The sequence below is a fragment of the Nilaparvata lugens genome, chromosome 13 (genome assembly GCF_014356525.2).
Source record: "Nilaparvata lugens isolate BPH chromosome 13, ASM1435652v1, whole genome shotgun sequence".
In the NCBI taxonomy this organism is placed as follows: Eukaryota; Metazoa; Arthropoda; class Insecta; order Hemiptera; family Delphacidae; genus Nilaparvata; species Nilaparvata lugens.
This window is the reverse complement of record NC_052516.1, coordinates 2,690,858-2,715,245: the sequence shown is the minus strand read 5'-3', so window position 1 is coordinate 2,715,245 and position 24,388 is coordinate 2,690,858. Positions and strand designations below refer to the sequence as shown.

The window sequence follows — 24,388 nt, the reverse complement described above, 5'->3', positions numbered from 1 at the left end:
TCTGGAGATACTTACCTTGAGAATGAGAACTGGAGCCTTCTTGCCTGGAATAAGTGCAGTGGTGATGATGATATCAACCTCCTTGGCCTGTTTCGCAAATAGCGCCATTTCAGCTTCGATGAATTCCTTCGACATTTCCTTGCTGTATCCACCGGCTGTTCCTCCTTCTTCCTGAAATTAATAACAATAATATACAAAGCATAATTAAAATTATAATGGAATAAAATTTGAAATAGAGCGAATTATCGAATTATAGTACGATTCATTTTACCGTATTCATGAAGAAGAGACCGAAGTGGAAGATAAGATTAGATTTCTTTATTTATGTATGTTACAATATTTACTGGCTTATACACTAATTTACATTAAATGACGGTAATGCTAATTACTCAACGAATTTTACAAAGTATAAACAATTAATCAATGAGAATAAAGATTGAATGCAATTAGAATAACGATAATATAATAATGTGATGTAACTTCATAAATCGGCGGTGTTTCAACAAATAATAAATTGTAGATTCTCTAAGAAGGATATAAAATATCCTCCCCATTTTTTTTCATTTCATTTTTCATCCCACTGACCACCTATGAAAGGGGTATAAGGATTTGTCAATTATAATCTAAGTCGTTAATCTTTGCATTGGTTCCATAATGCAAAAAGAATTCCTCACTGGAATAAGGACAAACCTGCAACAACTCCTCCCTCACCTTAATTCTGAACTCTTCACCTGTAAGAGCCTTTACGTGTGTTGGCAATGAATTATAAAGCCGAATTCCTGCACTCTTTACCCCCTCTCATACATACCAGTTCGATGAATGTCGTCTCTGAGGTTTTGTCTATATCTGGTATTGTATGAGTGAAACAGCTCTCCTGTATTGAACCGATCTTTATTCTTATCAATAAAACAAAGAGCCTCCAAAATATATACACCTGGTAGTGGGAGAATCTTTAACTCTTTGAAATAACCTCTACAACTTGCTCTAATAGATTCACCCACCATCACTCTAACTGCCCACTTTTAAATCCTAAATTTATGTATTGCATGAGTTGAATTGCCCCAAAATATATCACCGTATGAAAGAAGAGAATGGAACACAGCAAAATAAACAATTCTAAGCGTTCCTGCATCCAGAAATTTCTTCACGGTTCTAAGAACAAATACTGCCGAGTTTAGTTTGCATTAACACAATACCAGGTTGAAGAGAGTGAGAGGGGAAGGAGAAGATAAAGAAAGAGTATATTGAAGGAGAAGAAGGTACAAGCAAAGGTTGAATTTGATAACAAACTAAGAGAAGAAGATGAAAAAGACAGAACAAATGAAATTAATAGGGGAGAGGAGAACAAGAGGAAGATAAATAATGACAGAATGAAAGAAGATGGAGTGCAACAAAGAAGGAGAAGGAGAAGTAGAGAAGGTGAAGGGAAACAAAGAGAAGGAGTGGGAGGTGGAGAAGAAGTAGAGGGGAGAAGGAGTGAAAGAAGGAATATGAAGAGACGGATGAGAAGGAGGAGGAAAGAGACCTGGAGAGGAAGAAAAATGAGTAGGTCAAGGGAGAAAAGGAGGAGAAGCAGAAAAAGGAGAAGGAGGAGGTGAAAAAGGATGAAAATGAGGAGGAGGAGGAGGAGGAGGAGGAGGAGGAGGAGGAGGAGGAGGAGGAGAAAAAGGGGAGAAGGTGAAGAAGATGAAGTAGAAGAAATAAATATACCCATTCTAACGAAAGATATTTATAAATTTATTGACAGATTTTTGTTCGACTAACCTTGATCTTAATTTCGAGAAACTCAGCCCCCAGTGATTCGACCTGCTCCTTGACAGCTGCTCGGGTATCGAAAGCCCTCACCACTGCACCCATGTTGCGCGCCTGTCCTATGGCTGCCAACCCCGCCACTCCGCCACCAATCACAAGCATCTTGGCCGGGGGAACCTTGCCGGCTGCTGTTATCTGACCTAAAAAAAGGTAAAAATGTGAAAGCAAGATTTGATGTGAAATGGAACTCCAGTATTGGAAATATACCACTGTTATCAGACCTAAGACAAAGTAGGAAAGGAATAGAAAGCTTCAATAGAAAAATGGAAATACAGTATTGAAATAATACCGTTCTTATTTGACCTGAAACAAAATGAAAGAGGAATAGAAGGATTTAATAAAGGAATGCAACTTCTAGGATGTAATAAAGGAATGGAACTGAAATACTATCACCTGAAACAAAGTACAAAAATGAAATGAAAACACCTACACTCCATACCATTGTAACCTTGGAGTAAGAGTCAGTTTTTTCAGTGTGAAGATGACCAATAACAGATTGAAACGTCGTCACTCACTGCTAAAAGATAAGTCTTTCCACTTCAAAAGTGTTTTCAATTCACAAGTTTGAAATAAAAAGGTGAACGAAAGGTTACATTCACGTACCAAGCAATACAATGCAAAGCGACAATAAAGGTCGATTGAATAAAACTTAGCAATTGCTACGGTCTAGTTGCACAAAAGACTCTTGATTTTTAATCATTATTATTTTTAAGCGAATGCCAGTTGTTTTTACCTGGATTGTATTTGTATATGAATAAATAAATAAATTATTAAATGCCATGAGAACCATTCAGATAAGGTTTTTTGAAAAGAAGGATTCTCTGATTGGTTCACGAGGTATTTAATTGAGATTGAAAGTTAACAGACTTTTGTGCAACCGGGTGGATATTTCTGAAGGAATTGTTAGCCATCTTAATCGAAACATCACACTAAATGTCAACCCAAAAAATAAATGAAAAAAATTACGAATCACATCACAAGGACAAATAATAGTAAGTGACCAACATTACAAACAGTCAGCATTGGTAGACAGTTGTTAGTTGGTAGAATGCAAGATAATGTTGATTATTTTAGTAAGAAATGTCTCAGCTCTAAGTTTACCTGCAAAGAACCTTGGGAAATGATTAGCAGCTTCAATGACAGCCCTGTACCCGAAGACGTTTGCCATAGAACTCAGTGCATCAAATACTTGCGCTCTGCTTATTCGCGGTATGCAATCCATTGCTGTAAAGAAGAGAATAATTTTTAGATTTCACAGACTTAACAGAAAAAGGTCTATATAATATTGTTTAGCCGATCAAATAACAATACAATACATTCAAATACGGTTGAAAAGTTAGTTTACAATGGAACAAACACTTTTAAAAGATGTGAGTTATAAAATATATAATATGGACTAATGCAACTTTCAATTTATTTCCATCTGTAGACAGGCTAGTCGCTATGGCTTCGTATAAAATGAGCGCTGCTATCTAGAGATTGCCAGTTTGGTGTAAGGGTAAGCAATTAGGAGATACTGGGTTCGATTCCCGGGCTGACAAATAATGTTTGTATAGTAGCGCTCAACGAATTTCCATCTAGCTGTTTACCCTGTTGTCAATATTTGCAGTAGCAGAAGTCTTCGGGGTGATTTACAGCATTTAATTGGGATTTTCAGTTAATAATAATAATTATAAATATATACTGCATATTTTCGTACTATAATCTTAAAAAGTCTTTGTTATTAGCATCATATTACAAGCTTACAACACTTTCGACCGAATTTGACTTATGATACATGATTTTGGACCGCCTTGACGAGCCGAGAAGAATGAAATGTAGTACGATGAAATCTGAGCATTGTGTCAGAAGTTATAAGTGTTTGAAATTTTGATCCTTGAGGTGTCCTTAAGCGCGCCTCTCCACTAGGAAATACTGAAATGAAGTGCATCTAACGGGTGATTCTCATAGAACATAATCTTATGAACTTATTCCGTTGTGCGAAATATCAATGTGAAGACTATGTAGTTAGTGATGATGGTTGAGCTGAAAATTAGGTGTTTTTCACAATACAAGCAGCATTGTTGTCAGGTGTACCTGGAAATCTATATGAGATAGAGCGCTCTACCTGATCTCAGATTGTAGAGCACAAAATTACGCCTAGAGGGATTTTGAATTATACATCTAAATGGTAACAATCGGAAGATATTGTTGATCAAAATCTAAAATTCATCAAAAATTGATTTTCTCTTCAAATTTCACTCATTTTTGAAAAATCATAACTCAGTACTCATTGGAGATAGAGAATTCCGAATGATATCATTTTATTCAGAATTCCATATTCTAGAAAAAAGGCAAGAGCAAATTTTTCTGTCCGATTACGAGATTTGGCAGAAATAGCTGAAAACTGGAAAATGAGCCGAAAATACGAGATTTTTGGGCCCCCCTGACTCTAGCACAAGGAAATTTTGCATGAAGAAATTGGTTCTGGTCTTCTCTTATGTACCCAAATAATATATTAAAAAATCAGAACTACAATATAAATTGCATGCACCAATGTATATAGTGACTGGACTATAATTACATAACATAGGAATGTTATCAAAATCCGAAATAGAAACAGTTTTGGTTTCATCGAGTTATGTTATCCCTCTCCCAATCATTTTAATGATTTGAGCTTCTATGAATGGATGAATAAGAGAATAATGTTTGAAGGAATGAATAAATAAATGATGAATCAATAAGTTTATAAATGGAAGAATGAATGTTATACTTACCAAAACAGTTGATTTTCTTACTAGCCAACGAATCGATAAGTGGCTTATTTTGTCCAGGATATAGAAACGATATAAGAGTCGAGGTCGGTTGGAAGAGTTCCACTTCATTTTGAAGAGGTTGCCTGACTTTGAGAATAATATCTGTGACAAAAACAACAGGGTAAAGGTTATTTTAAAGAGTTGTAAAAAAGGTCTTTAGAAACAACCCAGGAGGGAGAAGGCTGAGAGGACGTCCGAGAAAGCGTTGGCTGGAGGATGTGGAGGACGACATTAGGGAGCTGGGTGTCAGGGGATGAAGGCGAATGGAGAGGCTTTTTGAAGGAGGTCAAGGCTCTGAATGAGCTTTAGCGCCAAGGAGTAAGTAAGTAACGGTTATTTTAACGAGTATTATTGATTTATATGAATTGTTATTTATTAATACAATTTACTTCATTTATCAATCGTGGACTGTTCTCATAGCTTAGTGTGCTTGGTGCACGGGTTATCTGCTAGTAAATAATAATGATGAATAGTAAGTAAATAAGTGACTATAGTGAGGTCCACGTTATAATGGCAGTGGAGAGAGATAGGAGAAAAACGTTGCCGATACTCTGTCTTGTCAATGCCTTCTTTCTATAGACGGTAGCTGATACAGATTTATTGATGAAATATTAACGGTTCATTCTCGTTTAACACGCGAGTAGTCGCACGGACTTGCGCAGAACGTCAGTGGTCGCGCGTGAGCATTTTGCTCACACTCACCCTTATGGCTCCCTACACTATAAACAGTTGGTTTTGACAATGCTCTTTCAATATTTATTAATTTCAAATCTTTCTCTCAACGTGTTTTATGTTATTATATACTATTTAATAGTATATAATAACATAAAACATGGAGGAGATTCCAAAAATACATACTGCAAATTTATTGTTAGAATTTATCATTTCTACTCATATAATCTACTCATGAATGGAATGAATATACCTTCTTTATTTGACTCATTTTTGGGCATGTAGATAAAATAAAAAGATAATGAAAGTTTAAATCAGAAGATGGAAAATAAAATGGGAAGATAATACCTATATATTGGAATTAGTCAACGTTCATTCTGTCATCCTCAAACTGTTCAAGGACTCAAAATGTTCAAGATTGTATAGAGGACAGTCACAGCGAGGATTACATGAGCTGCCAACCTTGGAAAACGAAAATTCCCAAAGCTACATACAAAAGTTACAATTGTGCGGCAATTTGCTGCGGGCGCGACTACTCGCATGTTAAAATAATCAATTATATTTTATTAATCAATAAATTATATTTTTCAATAATTTCATTACGAATTTTCACAATTAAGATGAATTATTTTGTAAATTAATTATTAATTCTACATTGTTGAAAGACAATCTGGCAACAGAGCAAAGCGAGAAAGAGATAGCGCTATCCGATTTGTTGAATGATAGACAAGGATAGCAATACCATTGCTAATCAAACACTGCCATTATAACGTGGACCTGAGTACAGTGAGTATCATTTAATGATGCATGACTATAGGGTATGTAAGCCTAAAATTAGAGAATATAGAATGAAATAAAGATTATGAAAAGTGAATAATCAGTGACTACAGTTAATATTCACAATAAATATAAATTCAAGGTAAAATTGAAATAGGTAGAATGTTTTACCTGTTGAAAACGCATTCTTCTTATCAACAAGGGTTGCTCCCGCTGATTTATAATCAGAATCGGGAAATTTTGCTGCTAAACCGGCTCCCTCTTCGATATTTACTGAGAACCCTTTTTTGATGAGGGTTTGGGTTACTGCAGGGGTGATGGCAACTCTGTAAATCAAGAAAATACGATTAAAAATAAGGGACAAAGTGGAAGAGTGGAGAGAATTTTGAAAGATAACAGAAGAAGAAGAAGAAGAAGAAGAAGAAGAAGAAGAAGAAGAAGAAGAAGAAGATGATGATGATGATGATTATGAAGAAGGAGGAGAGGGGGAATACCGAGGATAAGGAGAAGAAGAAGGAGAATAAGAAGATAGGCGAAAGAGGAGAGGAAGAAGAAGAAGAAGGGGAAGGAAAAGGAGAAGGAGAAGAAGAAGAAGAAGAAGAAGAAGAAGAAGAAGATGATGATTATGAAGAAGGAGGAGAGGGGGAATACCGAGGATAAGGAGAAGAAGAAGGGGAATAAGAAGATAGGCGAAAGAGGAGAGGAAGAAGAAGAAGAAGGGGAAGGAAAAGGAGAAGAAGAAGAAGAAGAAGAAGAAGAAGAAGAAGAAGAAGAAGAAGAAGAAGAAGAAGAAGAAGGAAGAGGAGGAGAAGGAGAAGGAAAAGGAGGAGGAGGAGGAGGAGTAGAAGTGTGAGGAGGAGGAGGAGCAGGAGTACAAGTGGAAGGAGGAGGAGGAGGAGGAGAAGAAGAAGAAGGAGAATAACAGAAATTGATGGTAAATAATGAGTGGAAAAGAAGGGAAAATTAACATGTTCATAATTAAATATTCTGTACATTATAGTCTAATACAGTGGTCGCCAAACAGTCGATCGCGAGCTACCGGTAGCTCGTGGGGTAGTTTTTGGTAGCTCACAGAAATGCTCGTGCAAAAGAATGTCGTCCAGTTTGATTATAAACACTTTCCCAGTCTGAAGAAAATCAATGACGAGAAAAATCCTACACAGCACCGCAGCAATAACCAAGAATACGTAACAATTCTTTCAGACTTGAACAGAAGTTTGATCAACGATTTCAATATTTAATAAGCATATCAAATATGGTACAATTCATCAACTCTCTTTTGTAGATATCTATGCAGAAGACTTTCCAGTTTGTGTAGTAAAACATTTTGGTGGAGATCAGGCTTCAGTTGAAATGAAATTTGTGGATTTCCAAAATGATCTGTCTCTTAGATCACTTTCTACAACTAGAAATATTTGGCCTCAAGTCCCCAAAGAAAAATATCTAAATATTATTCAAGTTCCATTGAGGTTGAAAGCTATGTTCAGCTCTACTTACTTGTGTGAAGCATCTTTTCAAGTATGAAATTCATAAAAAATCGGTATAGGAACAGTCTGACTGATGAACATTTGGACAACTGCATCAGAATGGCGGCTACAAAGTACACTCCAAACATAAAGAAAATACTTGATGAACAAAAAGAGTTCCACTGCTCTCATTGAAATGTACATTCAACTTTTTCATACTTGTGAAAGTATAAAAGTCTAAAAATTGTGAAAAGGTAAAAAAGTGCAATAAAAGTGTGAAAATTTCATTTTGCGTACCGTACTTTCTTCAGTCTGATATTCCTTGGTAGCTCACTACAAGATTTCTAAATGCTATTCTAGCTCACAGGCTCATAAGTTTGGCGACCATTGGTCTAATAGATCTACTTCCTTGTTTAAAACTTTCTTAAAATCGAATCAGATCAATAATAATATGCTGATATTGAATCATGGAAAGACTAAGCAATTACCTTTTAGAACGGCTAGAGAAGTAACTTTGGGAGTGGAAGACAGCAATGTGGAGTCTGTAAATGATATTAAAGTTCTAGGAGTTGTATTGGATTCTGAAATCTCATGGAAACCTCATATAGAATCTTTAAAAAACAAGTTGAGCTCTGTGGTGTTTGTTCTTAGAAATTTGAAATTATTATTAGACAATAGAACCCTCAAAGATGTCTATTTTGCAATGTTTCATTCTCTTCTGGCCTACGGAATCATTTTCTGGGGAAACTCAACTCAAGTAATAGACATCTTTCGAATCCAGAAGTGGGCAATAAGAGTGATGGTTGGAGAGACAATACGATCAAGCTGTAGACCACACTTCAAACAGATGAGAATTCTCCCTCTTCCCAGTTTGTATATTCTAGAGGCTTTATGTTTTATTGATCAAAATAAGGACAAATTTAAAACTGGTGCACGTTTCCACAGTTACGGAACTAGACATCGTGAAGATTTAAGAGATGATACCCACAGAACAACTTTATATGAGAGAGGAGTTAAAAGTGCTGGGATTCGACTCTATAACAAATTAACTGCCAGCCTTAAAGCAACGACAGGCCGTAAATTCAGGGCCTTGATGAAAAATGAATTACTGAATATATGTGCATATTCAATTGAAGAATTCCTTACCTATTATGAGGTACAAAATAATTAGTTTGTAATGTTTTATGTAAGTTAAATGATTTTTTTTTTTTTTTTGTTCTTCTGAATAATATTGATTGACAAATCCGAATACCCCTTCTATAGGTGGTCAGTGGATGATTAATGATAATAATAATAATAATAATAATAATAATAATTGAGCTCTATTCTACAAGCTCTTCATTATCACAGATTTTTCACTGGCAAAACAACAAAATCCCACTTTCATTCATTAACACAATCCACTGTTGTAAATAAAATCTAAATTTAGACGAAATTCTTTCTAGTCCAACTACAGTGAGCAAGTGCTCTTTAGAAGACGTCCGGTACTCAAATTAAATCTAATTGTGAACGTTTCAAATTAACCCAATGATAAGCGCTCAGTGAAGTTCAGATGATGAAGATGAAGATGATGATGATGATAATGAAGATGAAGATGATAATGAAGATGAAGATGATAATGAAGATGAAGATGACAATTTCTTCAATTCAGAACAATAATTGTTCATTCGACAATTTACAAACTATTACTAATTTATGATGTTTCGGATGGACACGTTAAACCGGCGGTCCCGGCAGCTCAAAACAGTTGTTAGGTCATGTGAGAGGCCCTGAAATTAATCAGTTGCGACCTGAAAACTCTGACAATTGACCTGAGCCAGCCAAGTCACTTGATATTATTATAATTATATGATAGGCAAGATTCAGTTTCCAACTGTCGGCATAGGTTGAATAAAAACGTTGATGTTAAATAGGCTATAAGAGAAAGGTTGCCTGTTAGAAGTGAACTTCACTGTGGTTAAAAAATAATGTGTGTCTAATTTATAAGAGAACAAACTCTGAAATAGTTTTGATAGCAGTAGAGTCAAATTTGCCAATTTACATGATAAGAAAAGTATTAATTTTCATTGTTAACACAGACTCAAGATGTAATGTATTGGGAAGATATAAGATATGAGAAGACATAATATGTGACAAAATTAATAAAAGATAAAGTGACACTCACAACACACTTCAGAAATCCTCTTGAATAACAACAATGCTGCTCACCCATCTAATGCTGACAAATTGACAAGAATCTCTCTAAATTAAACTAGCCTATCTTCAATTATTTCAGAATTATATAACAGCTGTGTTATCAGTATTCGCTTCTATTGTTGAATAACAGCTATGAAGTGAGATTCACTTTAAACTGTCAGCATTTCTCATAGAATAGCATCAACACTTCACATTCAACCAATTCTTACAGTTTAAAGTGAATCTTCTTCTTTTACTTCTTATTCTTTTCCTGTTTTCTTCTTCTTCTTCTATCATCTTCTTTTTCTTCTCCTCCTGTCTTCTTTTCCTTCTACTTCTTCTTCTTCTTCTTCTCCTGTCTTCTTTTCCTTCTACTTCTTATTCTTCTTCTCCATAAATTAGGCTACATATTGGAGATTGTGTTTGTGAACTGTAGTAGATTACCCTATATATAGTGAGGTCCACGTTATAATGGCAGTCGATAAAGATAAAAGAATTATAGCGATGCCGATTCTCTGTATTAATTAATTATATTTCTACACTGTTAAAAACATAATTGGCATCGTTGTGGACCTAGAAAAGGATAGTACCACCGGCTTTGTCAAATGATAGACAAGGATAGCAAAACCAAAGTTGATCAAATACTGTCATTATAACGTGGACCTCACTATAGTACAATAATATAGTATTGTACAGTATTAGATGAACCAGACACATCCAAAGCATCAGTTAACTCATAATGTGAAGCATCATTGTAAAAAAATTGTAAAATTCTTGAAAATTTGAGAAACAACTCAAAATAGACAAACCTCTTCTCATTTTCCCAGACTTCTTTCGGAACACCAATAGTCAGTTTGTTATAAGGTCTGCCGCTCACTAACTTGGCATCTTTTGCTGCTTGCTTGAAAACAATTCTGCTCACAGAAAAGTTGACTTTGCAGCATTTTACTACTCGAAATGCACTTTTGTTGGTGAAAAGATCTGAGAGACGATTCATTTTGAGACTGAAACAAAATAAATGAGGGAATAAATATTGCAAATTAATGCGTGGGGCTGTAAACTTTAAGAATAATTGAGATTTCGGTTTATTTATGAGAATTTATTCATATTATCAAGTTCAAGGAATGCAAACATTTTAGAGAGACAACAGTACATAACTTTTTTGAAAGTAAACGTGGGGTAGGGTTAAGTATTATAATATTCTACCCCACGATAATCTAACTGATTTTCCTGCATTCCAAATTAATTTTTAACAGTAAACAAAAACACACCGGTAGGCTAACATAACCAAACTTTTGCAAAGTGTTTTCATTGTTGAATAGTTTCAATTATTAAATTTAATTAGGATAAATTATGGAACCTATAGCAGATAAAAATTGTAATTTTCGATTACAGTATTGTAATACTTCGATAACAATTGAGCAGACAATTCAATATTGATAAAAGATGAACAATAATACAATAAGTTACAGTATTTAACTCAACTTACCACTGTTTGATCGACGAAGAAAGTTGTTATAAATTGATTTTAATCACTCTAAATAAGCTAGCATGTTATATAATTAAAACTTGAAGCAATAAAACAAGTTTACTGATTTCTAATCACTACAAGAAGTTGAAATTCAACTAAACTATAAATATTCTTGGATAACTAAACATTCACTACGCTACTATTTGAAAGCGTCATCTCATTTTTAGATCTTTGAACCCTATGTCTCGTCTACTGAAATCACAACTGTTTGAAATGAAGATCTACAGATATCTATTTAGAATAGTTTGGTACATAGTCTCAGGATAAAAGCGATACAATGGGATGTAAATAAAAGCAAGAAAGAGAGACAAACTAGAAAAGTGACAGAATGACAAACCGCTGAAGCCTTCAATAGTACCACTCCTACAAACTTATTCCCTGCGCTGAAATTTTTCCCACAAAAGTTCTCTATGCTACAAGCTTGAATTATTTTTAGCGGTAGTTTCAAATGGTAGGATTTATATTTTAAAATTTGATCCTTACATTTTTACAAGAAATACAGTGTTTGAAGCAATATTCGAGAGTATATGCTTACATAAATATATTTAATTATATCAAATGTATAGTTTGAATATCTATACTGGAAAGTTTTGAAATATCGCTACACAGTAAAGTTTAAAACTTTATAATGTGTTGAATAAATAAATATTATTATGACAGTATGAGAATAATGAAAATAAGAGAATATTATACTCATAAGAGAATATCTAATACTTAGAGTTTCTTAATCATTAAGATATAATCTCATTGATGATTTCAAACAGCAGTAACTTTGAAACCTGATCTTTTAATCTTTGAAACCTGTACTGTAATTAAATTGTTTTAAGATATTTTTTGTTCTTATATAAGGTACCTGATGATTTACCTGAAGGTACCTGACTAGTATTATGTTTGAATGTCTCTGACAATAAATAATAATCTTGTGAATAATTGGAATGATAATAAGAAACCAACTTACAATAATCAGTTGGATTGTAATTCTTCAATGTTGTTTTCCATCACGAACTGCTCATTATTAAATCATTTTTTTGCTATTAAAAAGAACGATAAATCTGCTGCTAGTCGTTCTTTTTGATAGCAGAAAAAGTGAGCTGGATTGTGTCATCAAAAAGCAGCAAAACATTTTAAATAGTAACTACGATATTGTTCAAATGTAGGAGTAATCATTTCTTCTTAAACCGCTTCCATTGATAACTCGAAGATTCCAAAAGATACAATAAAAGTCAATTTGGAAGGAAAATTAAATGAAAAATTACAAAAATATTAATGAGGAAAACTCATTTATTAAGTCCCAGAAGTCGACTTGATAATGGCATTATATATAGCCGAAAAGTGTCGTGATTGAACAATTTCAAAAGAGTACCGTACCGGTACTTAGATTTATGATTTTTATTCATAGTCCTAGATAAGTTTATACTCAATGTTAAAATTAAAACCGCAACTATGAAGCCAACATAATTATACCTTTTATTGTTGCCCGTGAAGTGTCATTCAATTTGTAAAATGAAAAATAACGATTTCATGCATTATTGTTGTCGTTATATATTTTATAAGAAAACCTTCCAGTTCAAACAGAATATCAATAGACCTACACAGTAATTGCTGACTATCATGCATTTGGATCAAAATTTATCTCTTAGTTAGGGAAGAAATGAAGAAGGTCTCAACTTCTTTACACAATCAAAAAACAAGATAGCAAGATCTATGATATATCAACTATTTAATAATAACTTATCAAGATCTCGATTACTGGAAAGCTTGTGTCGAGTGAGCATTTCAGCTTACTTGAAACCTTATATTATAATATATGTTCAAGTAGTTCGGTGTCCATAATGTTCAAGCTACATGCTTCTAGTTACCTGCCTTTACAGCGCCAGTAACTAGAAAAATCAGTAGGTTTGCTACTGGAACTCAAATAAATCATCCAACTATATACTGAGCCAAATTATACATCATAATCTCATTGTATAGGTACTAAAGTATTCAATATAATTCGGATATAATATATAGGTAGTCTTTATAAAGATGGTCTATAAAAATTGAGAATGGAGCTCAGGTACTTTCTTGTTTTATTATTTCAATGAAAAGCTATCTATGACAATCATTTTAAAGCTAATAGCCTACACAGTACCTGCACAATATAAATAGCTGTTGCAATAACACAGCTTCACTATATCTGGTTCTTTCTCTCAAATAATCTAGAGGGAGAGAGGAAGAAACAGCAGAAAGCTACTCCATCTTCAGTACGGTACTGATTATACTAGTAATGATCATAATCGCAATCAGGGAAAAATCCAAGAATAAAAAATAATCTTCCAGAATGAAGATTATCCCATCGATAATTACGATGTAATAATCACAGCAATTACACTAGAAACTAGTAATTATTGTGATTCATCCTCCAAATTAATTGTATTCAATCTTTTCCCTGTCTATTCAGGGATGAAATTACCCTGCTTTTCCCTTAAAATTAGGTGATTTCCTCTAAGGAGTAGCTTCTTCAAGTAGGGTAATAATAAGGCTTTAATAAGTGAAAATGAGATATACAATCCACGGCCAAATTATACCTTGTAATCTTTCGCACTACGTATTTATCACTGCATTGCTACTTGGGTTCTTTATAAAAGGTAGAATCGCCTTTTTTTGATAAAAGAGTTGGGATTGGCAGTTTGAGCAGAAGTATAATTCTGAAGTCCAAGCACTTTTGATTCGATTCTGAACTGATAAGGATTGACGAAAGATATTCTGAGAGACAATAACCACAAAATATTTGAAGGATTTGAGATAATATATTCGAAAATTTCTGATAAGGAGTAAAAACGTTGCAACTTTTTTGCAAGGAAGTTTTTATTTCAAAGTTCAACCAACTTTTGAGATTCTTTCTTCCGGGCGTGAATATTTTGAATTATCACAAATATTGAAAAAAAAAATACCTTGATAGAAAGTTCTTGTTTCACAAGTTAGTTGGACTTATAACAATGGAAGGAGAGGTGGAGGTGAGATTTTAATTCTAACTACCGGTAGCACTGAAAATATTTTCATTGTATACAAATTTGAGTAATTTACCAAGTCTTACATCAACTCTAATCACATCACAACACACATTTTTCCCAAAATTATACAAAATATGAGCTGAAACCAGTTTTACTGTTCAATATCTTCAGGGCTCAATTTTAAGTAATTAAAACATCTCACAATCTCACATTAAATCGAAGATACTACATAATGATTCAACTAAATAATATTTTTCTCAAATCTGTTCTGATATTGTTATAAAGCTATTCCTCAACCCATAATTAATTACTCAATTCAATGACTTTTAGGTTTCTAGCAGCATAAGAAGCTACTACGTAGTATTATAGAGAAACAATAGCATAAGTAGATATCCCATGGTATATGGCGTTTATGTCGCAACTTTTACTGTTATCTCAAGCGGCTAGTTCATGTAATTCTTTCCCGTGAAGCTGTGTGACACTGTAAGTTTCTCAGAATGTGCTGTTCATACACTCTCACACCAACAAAACAGTAAAATTTGACAATAATCAACAGTAATCGGCTTGAGATAACAGTAAAAGTTGCGACATAAACGCCCTATACCATGGGATATCTACTTATATGCTATTGTTTCTCTATGATACTACGTAGTAGCTTCTTATGCTGCTAAAAACCTTAAAGTCAATGAATTGAGTAATTAATTATGGATTGAGGAATAGCTTTATAACAATATGGGTTATCTATTTACGTTTTTGTTTCTCTATGGTAGTATAGGCTACACCTTATTATTCATATTCTCCTAGGATTTATCAATGCCATTGACGTTCCATCAACTAAAATAATTTATGTTTTCGTTTTGGAACTACATAAAAAGTTACTAAACCTTTTCTAGCTTCTCCTATACAATACCATAGAGGAAAGATAGCATAAGAAGATATCCCATGGTATAACTTGTTCATGTTAAAAAATTTAAAACTGATTACTGTCGAAAATGACTAATGACACAGATTAGGGTGTACCAGCGTCACATAGCTTTAAAAAAAGAACTACTAGGACTATAAACTTCATTTAATAGTGAAATTTAGAACATAAACACCCCAAAACATGTGATTTCTTCTTATGCTATCTCTTCTCTATGCTATAGTGAGGTCCACGTTATACTGGCGGTGGATAAAGATAGAAGAATAGCGACACCGATTCTCTTCATTAATTAATATTTCTACACTGTCAAAAACATAATTGGCATCGCTGTGGACCTAGAAAAGGATAGTACCACCGGCTTTGTCGAATGATAGACAAGGATAGCAAAACCAATGTTGATCGAATACTGTCATTATAACGTGGACCTCATTATACAAGTGACTATTTTTAATGAATAATTACGATTGTCTCAACAAATTGTATGTTTATGACAATAAACGATGATTTGATTTGTCATAGAGAATTATCTCTATGACAAAACCAAAGTAGTACGGTACCGTACTGTACCTAGAATACATTGGACAAAACGTTATATCTATAAAAGTATTGTCTATGCATGTGTTTTTTAAAGATACAAATAATATAGCATTAAATTATTTCAATAAATTTACATCATAATGTGTGGGTGAATTTATTTATTCACTTTCATTCATTCACATATGAAAATGTAATATTAAATTGGATTGGATGTAGAAGATTAAAAATTTGAAACAAAGTAAAAAATATCAAGTAGGCCTACCTCTATTGAATGAAATACTGGGATGTTGTCTAGTAATATCACGCATTTATTAAACAATTACATACATGTTTTAACACCTGTCAAAGAACATTTAGTCAAAATCCTCGTGTTTCATTATGTATAAATATCACTACATCTCACCAACACCAGTATCTGATACCCTTTATTTTATAACAACACTAGCTTACCCGGCGAACTTCGTACCGCCAAAAAGTCAATGTATCTCAAGTCACACTTAATGTATCTCAATACGGACTTCCTATGTGCTTAAAACTACCGTTTATTCACCGAGCGGAGTGAGGTTTAAGATTCAAGTCGATGGTTTCGCATTTCTCTTAATGTTTAAATATTTGAATGTTCAAATGTTTATATGTTGCGCATTTACGCGGTAATAGATTGTCATGAAATTTGACAGGTATGTTTCTTTTTTAATTGCGCGTCGACGTATATACAAGTTGTTTTGGAAATTTTACATTTCAAGGATAATAATATTATAAAAGGAAAAAAGAGCCTCCTTCATACGCCAATATTGGAGTAAAAATCAGACTATAGAATTATTCATCATAAATCAGCTGACAAGTGATTACACAGATGTGTGGAGAAGCCAGCAGTCTATAGCTGTATTTCCATAAGGTCTATAGTTTCAATCAGGTACTTGTGGATGAGAATTATGCGTGAGGTCTTCTGTTCACAGAACTACTAGTTATATATTAATCCATTTTACAGACTTATGTTTTCGAAATTGTCGGCCGAGCGGCTAACGTAGAACGGGAAGATTATCATGATTCAAGATCATGTAGTGATTTAGCATCTAAACTTATTAGCTGTAATAAACACATCACTCTGTGATAAAATTGTTTACTGGTATTGAAACGGTAGTTTTAAGCACATTGGAAGTCCGTATTGAGATGTAAATGAAAATATTGATTGTAAATAAATAAATTTCTTGATTCACCAAATAAAGTCAAGTGTGACATGAGATACATTGACATTTTGGCGGTACGAAGTTCGCCGGGTAAGCTATAGTTAGGCCTATATGTATAAATATCACTATATCTCACCAGCAACAGTAACTGATACCCTTTATTATATAACAACTTATAATAATATTTTTGTAAATTTATTTGTGTTTCAATAATTTCAGTAAATTTATTCACTATAAAGTGAAGATTATAAGATATATATTTGTCTCATTTCTTACAGGACGACAAAAACCAGGACCATAATATAGTCAAAACAATCTTCAAACATCTATCCTTTCTAAGACACCATCCCCAAGAACCAGTGACCGCTAGAGGTACCTTGATCTACGCAGCAATGCTCTCCATCGCTCTTCAACCGGCTCTAGCAGTCTGCACAAACTGGCAACAGTGGAGCTTCGACTCTAGAGTCTCAGGAGTTGATAATGTGCTATTTTCACTAGGACTTCTATGCATGACAATTGATGTGTACCTATTGTCAGATAAACTGCGCACATTGGTCAACTTGGCAAACTCCAAGTGCAAATTGTACAGTATTGGGTCAAGAATGGTGGGAGATTTATGTGGTAGAGAACACACGGGAGAAGATATTCATGGTGAAGAAGTAGGATGGTTGAAAAAAGTAATATTTGTGATAACAAATTAGAGAATGTTGAAGGGAGTGCCTTGAAAGAATACAATAAAGTATATCCAACTGGAGAAGGGAAAATAGTCCAAGAAAAAGGGAGAATTGTTGAAGAAAGTATATTGAAAGAACACAAAAATATTGGATTAGTTAGTGAAGAGAATGAGGGTGAAGAAGAATTAAGAATTGTTGGGGAAAATGCTTCAAAAGAACACAAAAATACTGGTTCAAGTAGTGGAGAAGATATGATTCAAGAAAAACTGGGAATTTTTGGAAAAACTACTTCAGAAAATCACAAATCAACTATAAAAATCAGTAGAAATGGAAACGATATTGATACCAAACTAAGAGGATATTATTTATATGGTAGAGAACTGTTTATGAAAGAAAATATTGCTAATAGGAACGTGAAGAATTTGTATAATGGGGAAAGCATTGGAGAAGGCAAGGGTGATGATGAAAATATGGGAATTCATAAAGGTACAACCTTTTTTGAAGAGAAAAATGTTGATATTAGTGGGAGAAATGAGAATATTGATGCAAAATCGAGGGATAATTTTGATGTGAAAGGGAAGAATCCTGTATTTTTCAACAGTTTAGACAGATCAAGAACGTCTGATTATGATAGCAGTTTTGATACTAAAATTAGAAGAGCTTTTGATGAAAAACAAGATATTTTGGAGGAGACGAACTCAAGAAGAGGTTTGTCATCTGAAATAATAATGAATGCAAATAATATGAACAGTACGTTCTTGAAAAGTGACAATTTTTGAAGAAGAAACAAAAACTTGTAAAAGAAATCACCCTGGAAGGGAACAACCAAGCCAGAGCCACTGCAAATATCGTCAAATATTTTTTCATCAGTTTTACTTTCATCCCTTTATCCGGTATCATCTCCTACTTCCTTCACCTCAAATCCATCGAGAACCTTCCTCTCCCTTTCCTTATCTATTCACCATTCTCTCTCACTCTAAACATCTCCAGTTTATTTGAGTATATTCTGATGAATTTGGTGGAGTTGTTTTATATTTACTACGCAACTGTACTCTCTATAAGCGGACATGTAATGCAGTTGTTGTCTATAAATAATCTATTGGTGGAGATGAGGCTGTTTCATTTGAATGCTCAGGAAATTGAAGGGGAGTTTGAGAGTGTGCTAAATACAGTACAGATAGAGAGTGAGGCGAGACTGCGTTTAGCAGTCAGAGAACTTGTCATTCATCATCAGACTATATTCAGGTTAGTTGAAGTTACCATGTAGGCCTATCAGAGAAAATATGTAAAAATCTATGGATCTATCAATTTTGGAATCTGTCACAAAACCTACAAATTCAAATAAAAAACTATCATACTTTACTTTGAATCTATCAATTCACATCCATTACTTGAAGACACTTACCTTATCCTCAAGATTGTCACATTTAAAAACTTCTATCACTATCGCACATGTAGGTTCTATTTTTATATCAATCGTATAAGAATTGAAAGAGATTTTCAAACAAGAATGCAATTTTTTCTATTCTTCTCCCACAATTCAAACATTCTTGAACCAATTTATTTTTCCATAATATATTTCAATCATAGTTCACTATAATAAATCATGCTGATTTACTGTAGGGGGTTTTCCAATAAGCAAATATGAAGTCGAATATTTCAATTTAATTTCACACTGCTAAAATGGGATGATTGTGTCTTATAAAATTAAATATAAATTGTTTATTCAACTATACAAACCAAATAAGTGAATATCTTTGATACTGTACAGGAATACTTGAACTTTATCAGGCTATATCTGATAAATTTTATTTTCTTCTGAGTGGTTTTATCATTTCTTATATCAAAAAAGCAGTTTCAATTTTGATGAAATAGATGTAGATAGATTTCTATTTGTGTATGTAGATTTCTTTATGAGTTCAAATGATTCTAATTATTTGTTTTTAATTCCTGATGTGTTGTTCCAAACATGTCAATTTGAATTGATGAATACAAATAATACATCAACCCATTTCAATAACTTATTTCTCAATTTTCCAAACAGGAAAGTGAGAGAACTGAACCAAGGCTGCGATTTTCGAATATTCTACGCAAACTCCTACATTTGTTTGCAAATAGTGTTTGCAATTTTCATCTTCATGGTGAGTTTATTGAAGTTCATGAACTGTCAGCCTATTCAATAGTCGATCCTTCATTTTTTGTTACAAGTGATACTAAAGTTACAATTCAACTCAACACAAAACATTAGGCTACAACTTAGAATAATCTTGGTTCACAAAATGGAAAATGTAGGTAATGGAAGTATAGTGCTTACATTTCACTTGTGTTTGTAAGCTTGTTTTGTGAAGTGAACAACTACAAGACTTAACTTATTTCGGACTATGTCTAACCTTATCTAAATTTGGGAGAGGAATAGCACAAGGTTACCTTATTTTCTCTCTCCCTATCATTTTTATGATGTACTTATTGTATGAATCAATCAATCAATATCAGTAGATTGAAAGTTCAATTATATTATAGAAATCTAATTAGTCTTTTAAAAAAAACTGTTTATTTTTATCTCCATTCAAGAGTAGCCCAACGAAAACAGACAATTCAATGATATTTTAATATTGCTCTTCACAAGTGCAAGAATTGAATAATTTTATTGTAATGAATATTCTATAAGTGCTTTCCACTTCCAACTACAGTTGATAGCAATAAAATATCAGGTACCATATTAAATAGCAACAAATTGACAATGTCAAAACCAAATGTGATTTTGAAAATATCTAGTTGCTCTAATTTAATATGGATTTATCATATATTTACCACAAACATTACCTTAACAACAACAGAGAAATTTGAATATCAAGTTCTGCTTCTTTTTCCAGTGACTATAAATTAAAAAAGTGCACTACTAGTAGTGAAAATTACACTCACTTTAGTGAATTTTTTATTAAAATGTTTACTTTCCAATTGGAGTTTTTCAGCTACAATAATGTTGGTTAAAAAAATACTATTATGTTGAAATGTTCAAAAGTTTTGAATAAAAAGGGTAGCCTACTACATGTTTTATATTGTTTTTATTATTATGTTATATCATTATTTTTAATTATATTATCACTAACAGAAGTCAAATTTTTTACTTTACAGAAAGGTGGATTCATACTGAAAATCAAGTATGGTATAATGCTGATCACTCTGGTACTGGTTGAATTTATTTTTAGTGAGAGCGGTCAAAGATTACAGGATGAGGTAAGTATTTTTTATTATTTTATCTATTTATCTATTTAATTTCTTTATAATTTACACAAGGAAATACTAAATACAATACTGTAAGTATTTATAAGTCGTGTAAACAACTAAAATACAATCTTTTCCAATTTTTCAAATTTATTTCCCTATTGGTAAAGTGTTGCTGATGTGTTCAATTGAACTCATATGAATTATATTCAAAAATACCGTAGATGATCACAACATGAATAATAAAAGCATGAGTATAAATGCAAAATAGATAACGTGACATCAATAAAACAAATATGTTGGAAATAAACAATTAAATACAGTAATAAAGATAATTTTTCCATTTTAGTGACATACCATTACAATCAATTTTTGTCTAAAACAGCGGAATTTTATAGCTTTTTTGTATATGAAATGAAAGACCTTCAAATTGGCCTATTAAATTTTTTACAGGGATATAGCTAGTTTATTAGCTATGATGAGCATTAGCCTATTATTAGCTAAGATAAGCTTTGTAAGAACGTGACTGGGTAGAGGAAACCGTTTGTTTTACAGGAGTTCTTCTGATTTTTTTTAAACTTGAAAACTTGAAATTTATTCTTGTTCATATTAAAATACAATAATACAATAGTTTTTGGCTTGACTGAAAAAAGCCTTGAGCTCCAGCCACGAGTTCTAAAAATAAGAAATACATTTTTTAATCTAAAAACAGCAGTACAAATGAAGCAATATTCTGTTGATGGATGATAATCAATGGATTTTGAATATTACATCCTATTTTCAACTGTCATATATGAACTATGTTTTCAATAGAGGTTCAATAAATGAATGTTGAGAATCAGTAAATAATATGGTGTATAATCATTCTAAATGGGATGTTTTGTAAGCTACGTCTTCAATAAATTTAATGTTATCATCTACCTAGTCTATGTTTTTAATAGACTATGCAGCAATAAAATGATTATGAAATAAATGAAATGTTCTCTAAAATCAATGTTCTCAAATCGATTTCAAACTGTCATAGGGCTATTATGATAAATGTTTTTAATACGCGATGCTATGAAATATTATCTTTTTCTAAAACCATTGTATTTTGACAGGGAGAGCAGCTAAGACTAGCATTATACGAATGCAACTGGATTGGGAAACCAGTTTGGTTTACAAAAGTACTTCAAATTCTAATGATAAGAAATCACAATTTGCCAAAATTGGGTCTCCTCAATTTGTTCACACTCAACAGGAATAATGTCACCGTGGTAGGTTCTAGAACTATTCAAGATTCCTTGGAGCATATAATCTTAGATACACTGATCTCAATTATAATTTGAAAAGCAATTTATCTCTTACAACATTCCATGATTCCAAATTATCAAGTGCGTGCTTAAAGCATGGGGGTAGTGATTGGCACCGTATTACAGGAAATTCATTTGTTTCATATTTCATTCCATGTTATTGAAGTGTTTTTTCACTTTTTGTATAGTTGAGAAGTTGATATTGTGGTAATTATTCATATAAAATAAAAATACTAAGAAATTGTCAAAAACCGCAGATTTATTGATACTTAGAAAGACCGGTTTCGGTTGTTACACCATTGTCAATCTCTGATAAACTGATTGAACTAATCAAGAGAAACTGATCTGAAGAGAACGGAAAATTGAACTGAGAGTTTATTAGAGATTGACAATGGTGTAACAACCGAAACCGGTCTTTCTAAGTATCAATAAATCTGTGGTTTTTGACAATTTCTTAGTATTTTTATTTAATTATTGTAGTGTGTTCATCCCCAGCAATATCCACTCCAATAACCACTTCTCTATCTGCATTATTATTAACAAGTCGTCAATCTCAATATGTAGGATTTGTAAAAATTTCTCTGCAATCATTTCAAATTTTTCATCCCATTTATTCATTTACAATGGAAATAACAGTAATATGTGATAACATTGAAAGATAAAATAATAAGGTGGTGCTTGTGCTATTTTTCTTCCAAATTTATAGGTGTCAAAGTCCAAGATAAGCTATTTAAACTTTATAATTATTGCCTGCCACTATAAGATCTTCATGTAAAAGTGCTTTTAAGTTGAAAGTAAAGGAAGCTTTAATAGGAGAAACCCCATATAAAATAGCCGACTATTTTTCTATAAACTGGAAAATGTAGGTAAATTAATATGATAAATGATATATAAGTAGTTGATAAGTGATTGGGAAAGATAATTGATACCTATAATTTAGAGTGTGATGGATGTATTGAACTTTGTAAAATTGACTTTGTGTGCTTGTTGTTGCAGGCTCATTTTTGAATTTAGAATTACCAAGAAACTAGAATAAATTACCAATCATGACGTTGTCTATAATGTGTAAACATTCTGTGACAATAAAGATATTTATTCATTTAGAACATACAATAAATGTATAATTCAAATACATATTTTATAGATTCTCAACATGCTTACTATCTTTCGAATTCTATTATGAGATTCACTTAAAACTGTCAACATTGGCTGAATAGGAAGCATTATTTATTAGGAGTGATGATAATTACAAGTGATTCTTACTTTGATAATCTCCAACGATAAATTGATTTGTGCTGATGACAAATTCACTTGAATAAAATTGATGAGAAAAACTGTTGACCCATATTGTTACTATCAAAGTTGTTTTTTTAATGATTTCCAAACCACAGTATAGTTATTCAAGAATTTGTAATAAATTTCTTCTGATTTCAGGTGATTAGAGGTGCCTACTCCTATTTTAGTTTGCTGAACAAGATTTCTACATGAAAAACTACATTTTGAACTTATTTTTGGTGTGAATAAAAGATTGGAGTAATCAGTATAATACCAAATTGAACGGAAATTCATTTATTTTTACAATATAAATTTAGCCTAATTTTTGAGTTAAAGTTTTGTAATGAAGCATTATGAGAATAAAGAAAACCATAAGTCACGGTGCAAATTTATAAATAAATTTTGATGTAAAATAAACATTTCACATTCAAGAACATGAAGGGTTTTAGTAAATTTTTTACCTTAGGTACGGTATTTTTTATTCATTGCTTTTAGTCTACTCTTGATAAAATCAGACTAGTATATACTTGGCTCTTAGAAGGTTGGATTAAACTGTGTTACCTATATACTTATTGTGTTATACAAACTTTATTGTCACTGTCAGCATTCGTTGAAATCAATAAAATTAATAACAGATAGGTAGGCCTACTATATAATAAATTGTGAGATTATTCATTTGCAAATTCTATTAATTTAGCAGTTGAATTTCATGCTTGTTCATTTTTAGATTGTTTATTGAATGCTTTTGTTCTTGTTTTTGTACTGTATAGAAATAGAAATTTCTTTATTGACATAAGACATTTAACAACATGTATGGTCAATCGTCATTTAAATATATATATTATACAAAATTCCTAGTACAAAATTTATATTATACGCATAAATTGTTAACTTTTGTTTGAAAAACCGCTTACCGGTGGTTCGGAACCCACCTAAAATTGTAGCTTCACTCTTATCTCATCATTACCTCCCTCATTCCCCACGCACAAGCCTCAGGCTCATGTGGGCATCATCTACAGCAAAGTGGCTTGGAACCACCTAAAATTGTAGCTTCA

At 32.6% G+C, this 24,388-nt stretch overlaps 2 protein-coding genes across 3 annotated transcripts in view; one reads left to right on the top strand and one right to left on the bottom strand.

Moving 5' to 3' along the window:
• The window catches only part of LOC111052355 (NAD(P) transhydrogenase, mitochondrial), a 42,741-nt gene extending 31,178 nt beyond the window's left edge, over positions 1-11,563 (bottom strand). Inside the window, 7 exon segments of the mRNA XM_039439576.1 lie at positions 16-171; positions 1,765-1,952; positions 2,914-3,036; positions 4,569-4,709; positions 6,228-6,382; positions 10,507-10,701; positions 11,187-11,563. Of these exon segments, the coding sequence (XP_039295510.1) occupies positions 16-171; positions 1,765-1,952; positions 2,914-3,036; positions 4,569-4,709; positions 6,228-6,382; positions 10,507-10,694 (951 nt within the window). The 5' untranslated portion in view covers positions 10,695-10,701; positions 11,187-11,563.
• Positions 11,564-16,863: 5,300 nt separating this feature from the next.
• Positions 16,864-23,772, top strand: LOC111052348 (putative odorant receptor 19b). 2 transcript variants are annotated; one of them, XM_039439574.1, is made up of 5 exons: positions 16,864-18,786; positions 19,586-19,682; positions 20,677-20,778; positions 21,867-22,022; positions 23,493-23,772. In XM_039439574.1, exons 1-5 carry the CDS (start codon positions 18,551-18,553, stop codon positions 23,544-23,546), a joined length of 645 nt encoding a protein of 214 aa, XP_039295508.1. In that variant the 5' UTR covers positions 16,864-18,550; the 3' UTR covers positions 23,547-23,772. The 2 variants fall into 2 exon arrangements, with proteins under 2 accessions (XP_039295508.1, XP_039295509.1); XM_039439575.1 differs by lacking the exon at positions 21,867-22,022 and having other exon boundaries at positions 23,493-23,695.
• Positions 23,773-24,388: the final 616 nt, after the last annotated feature.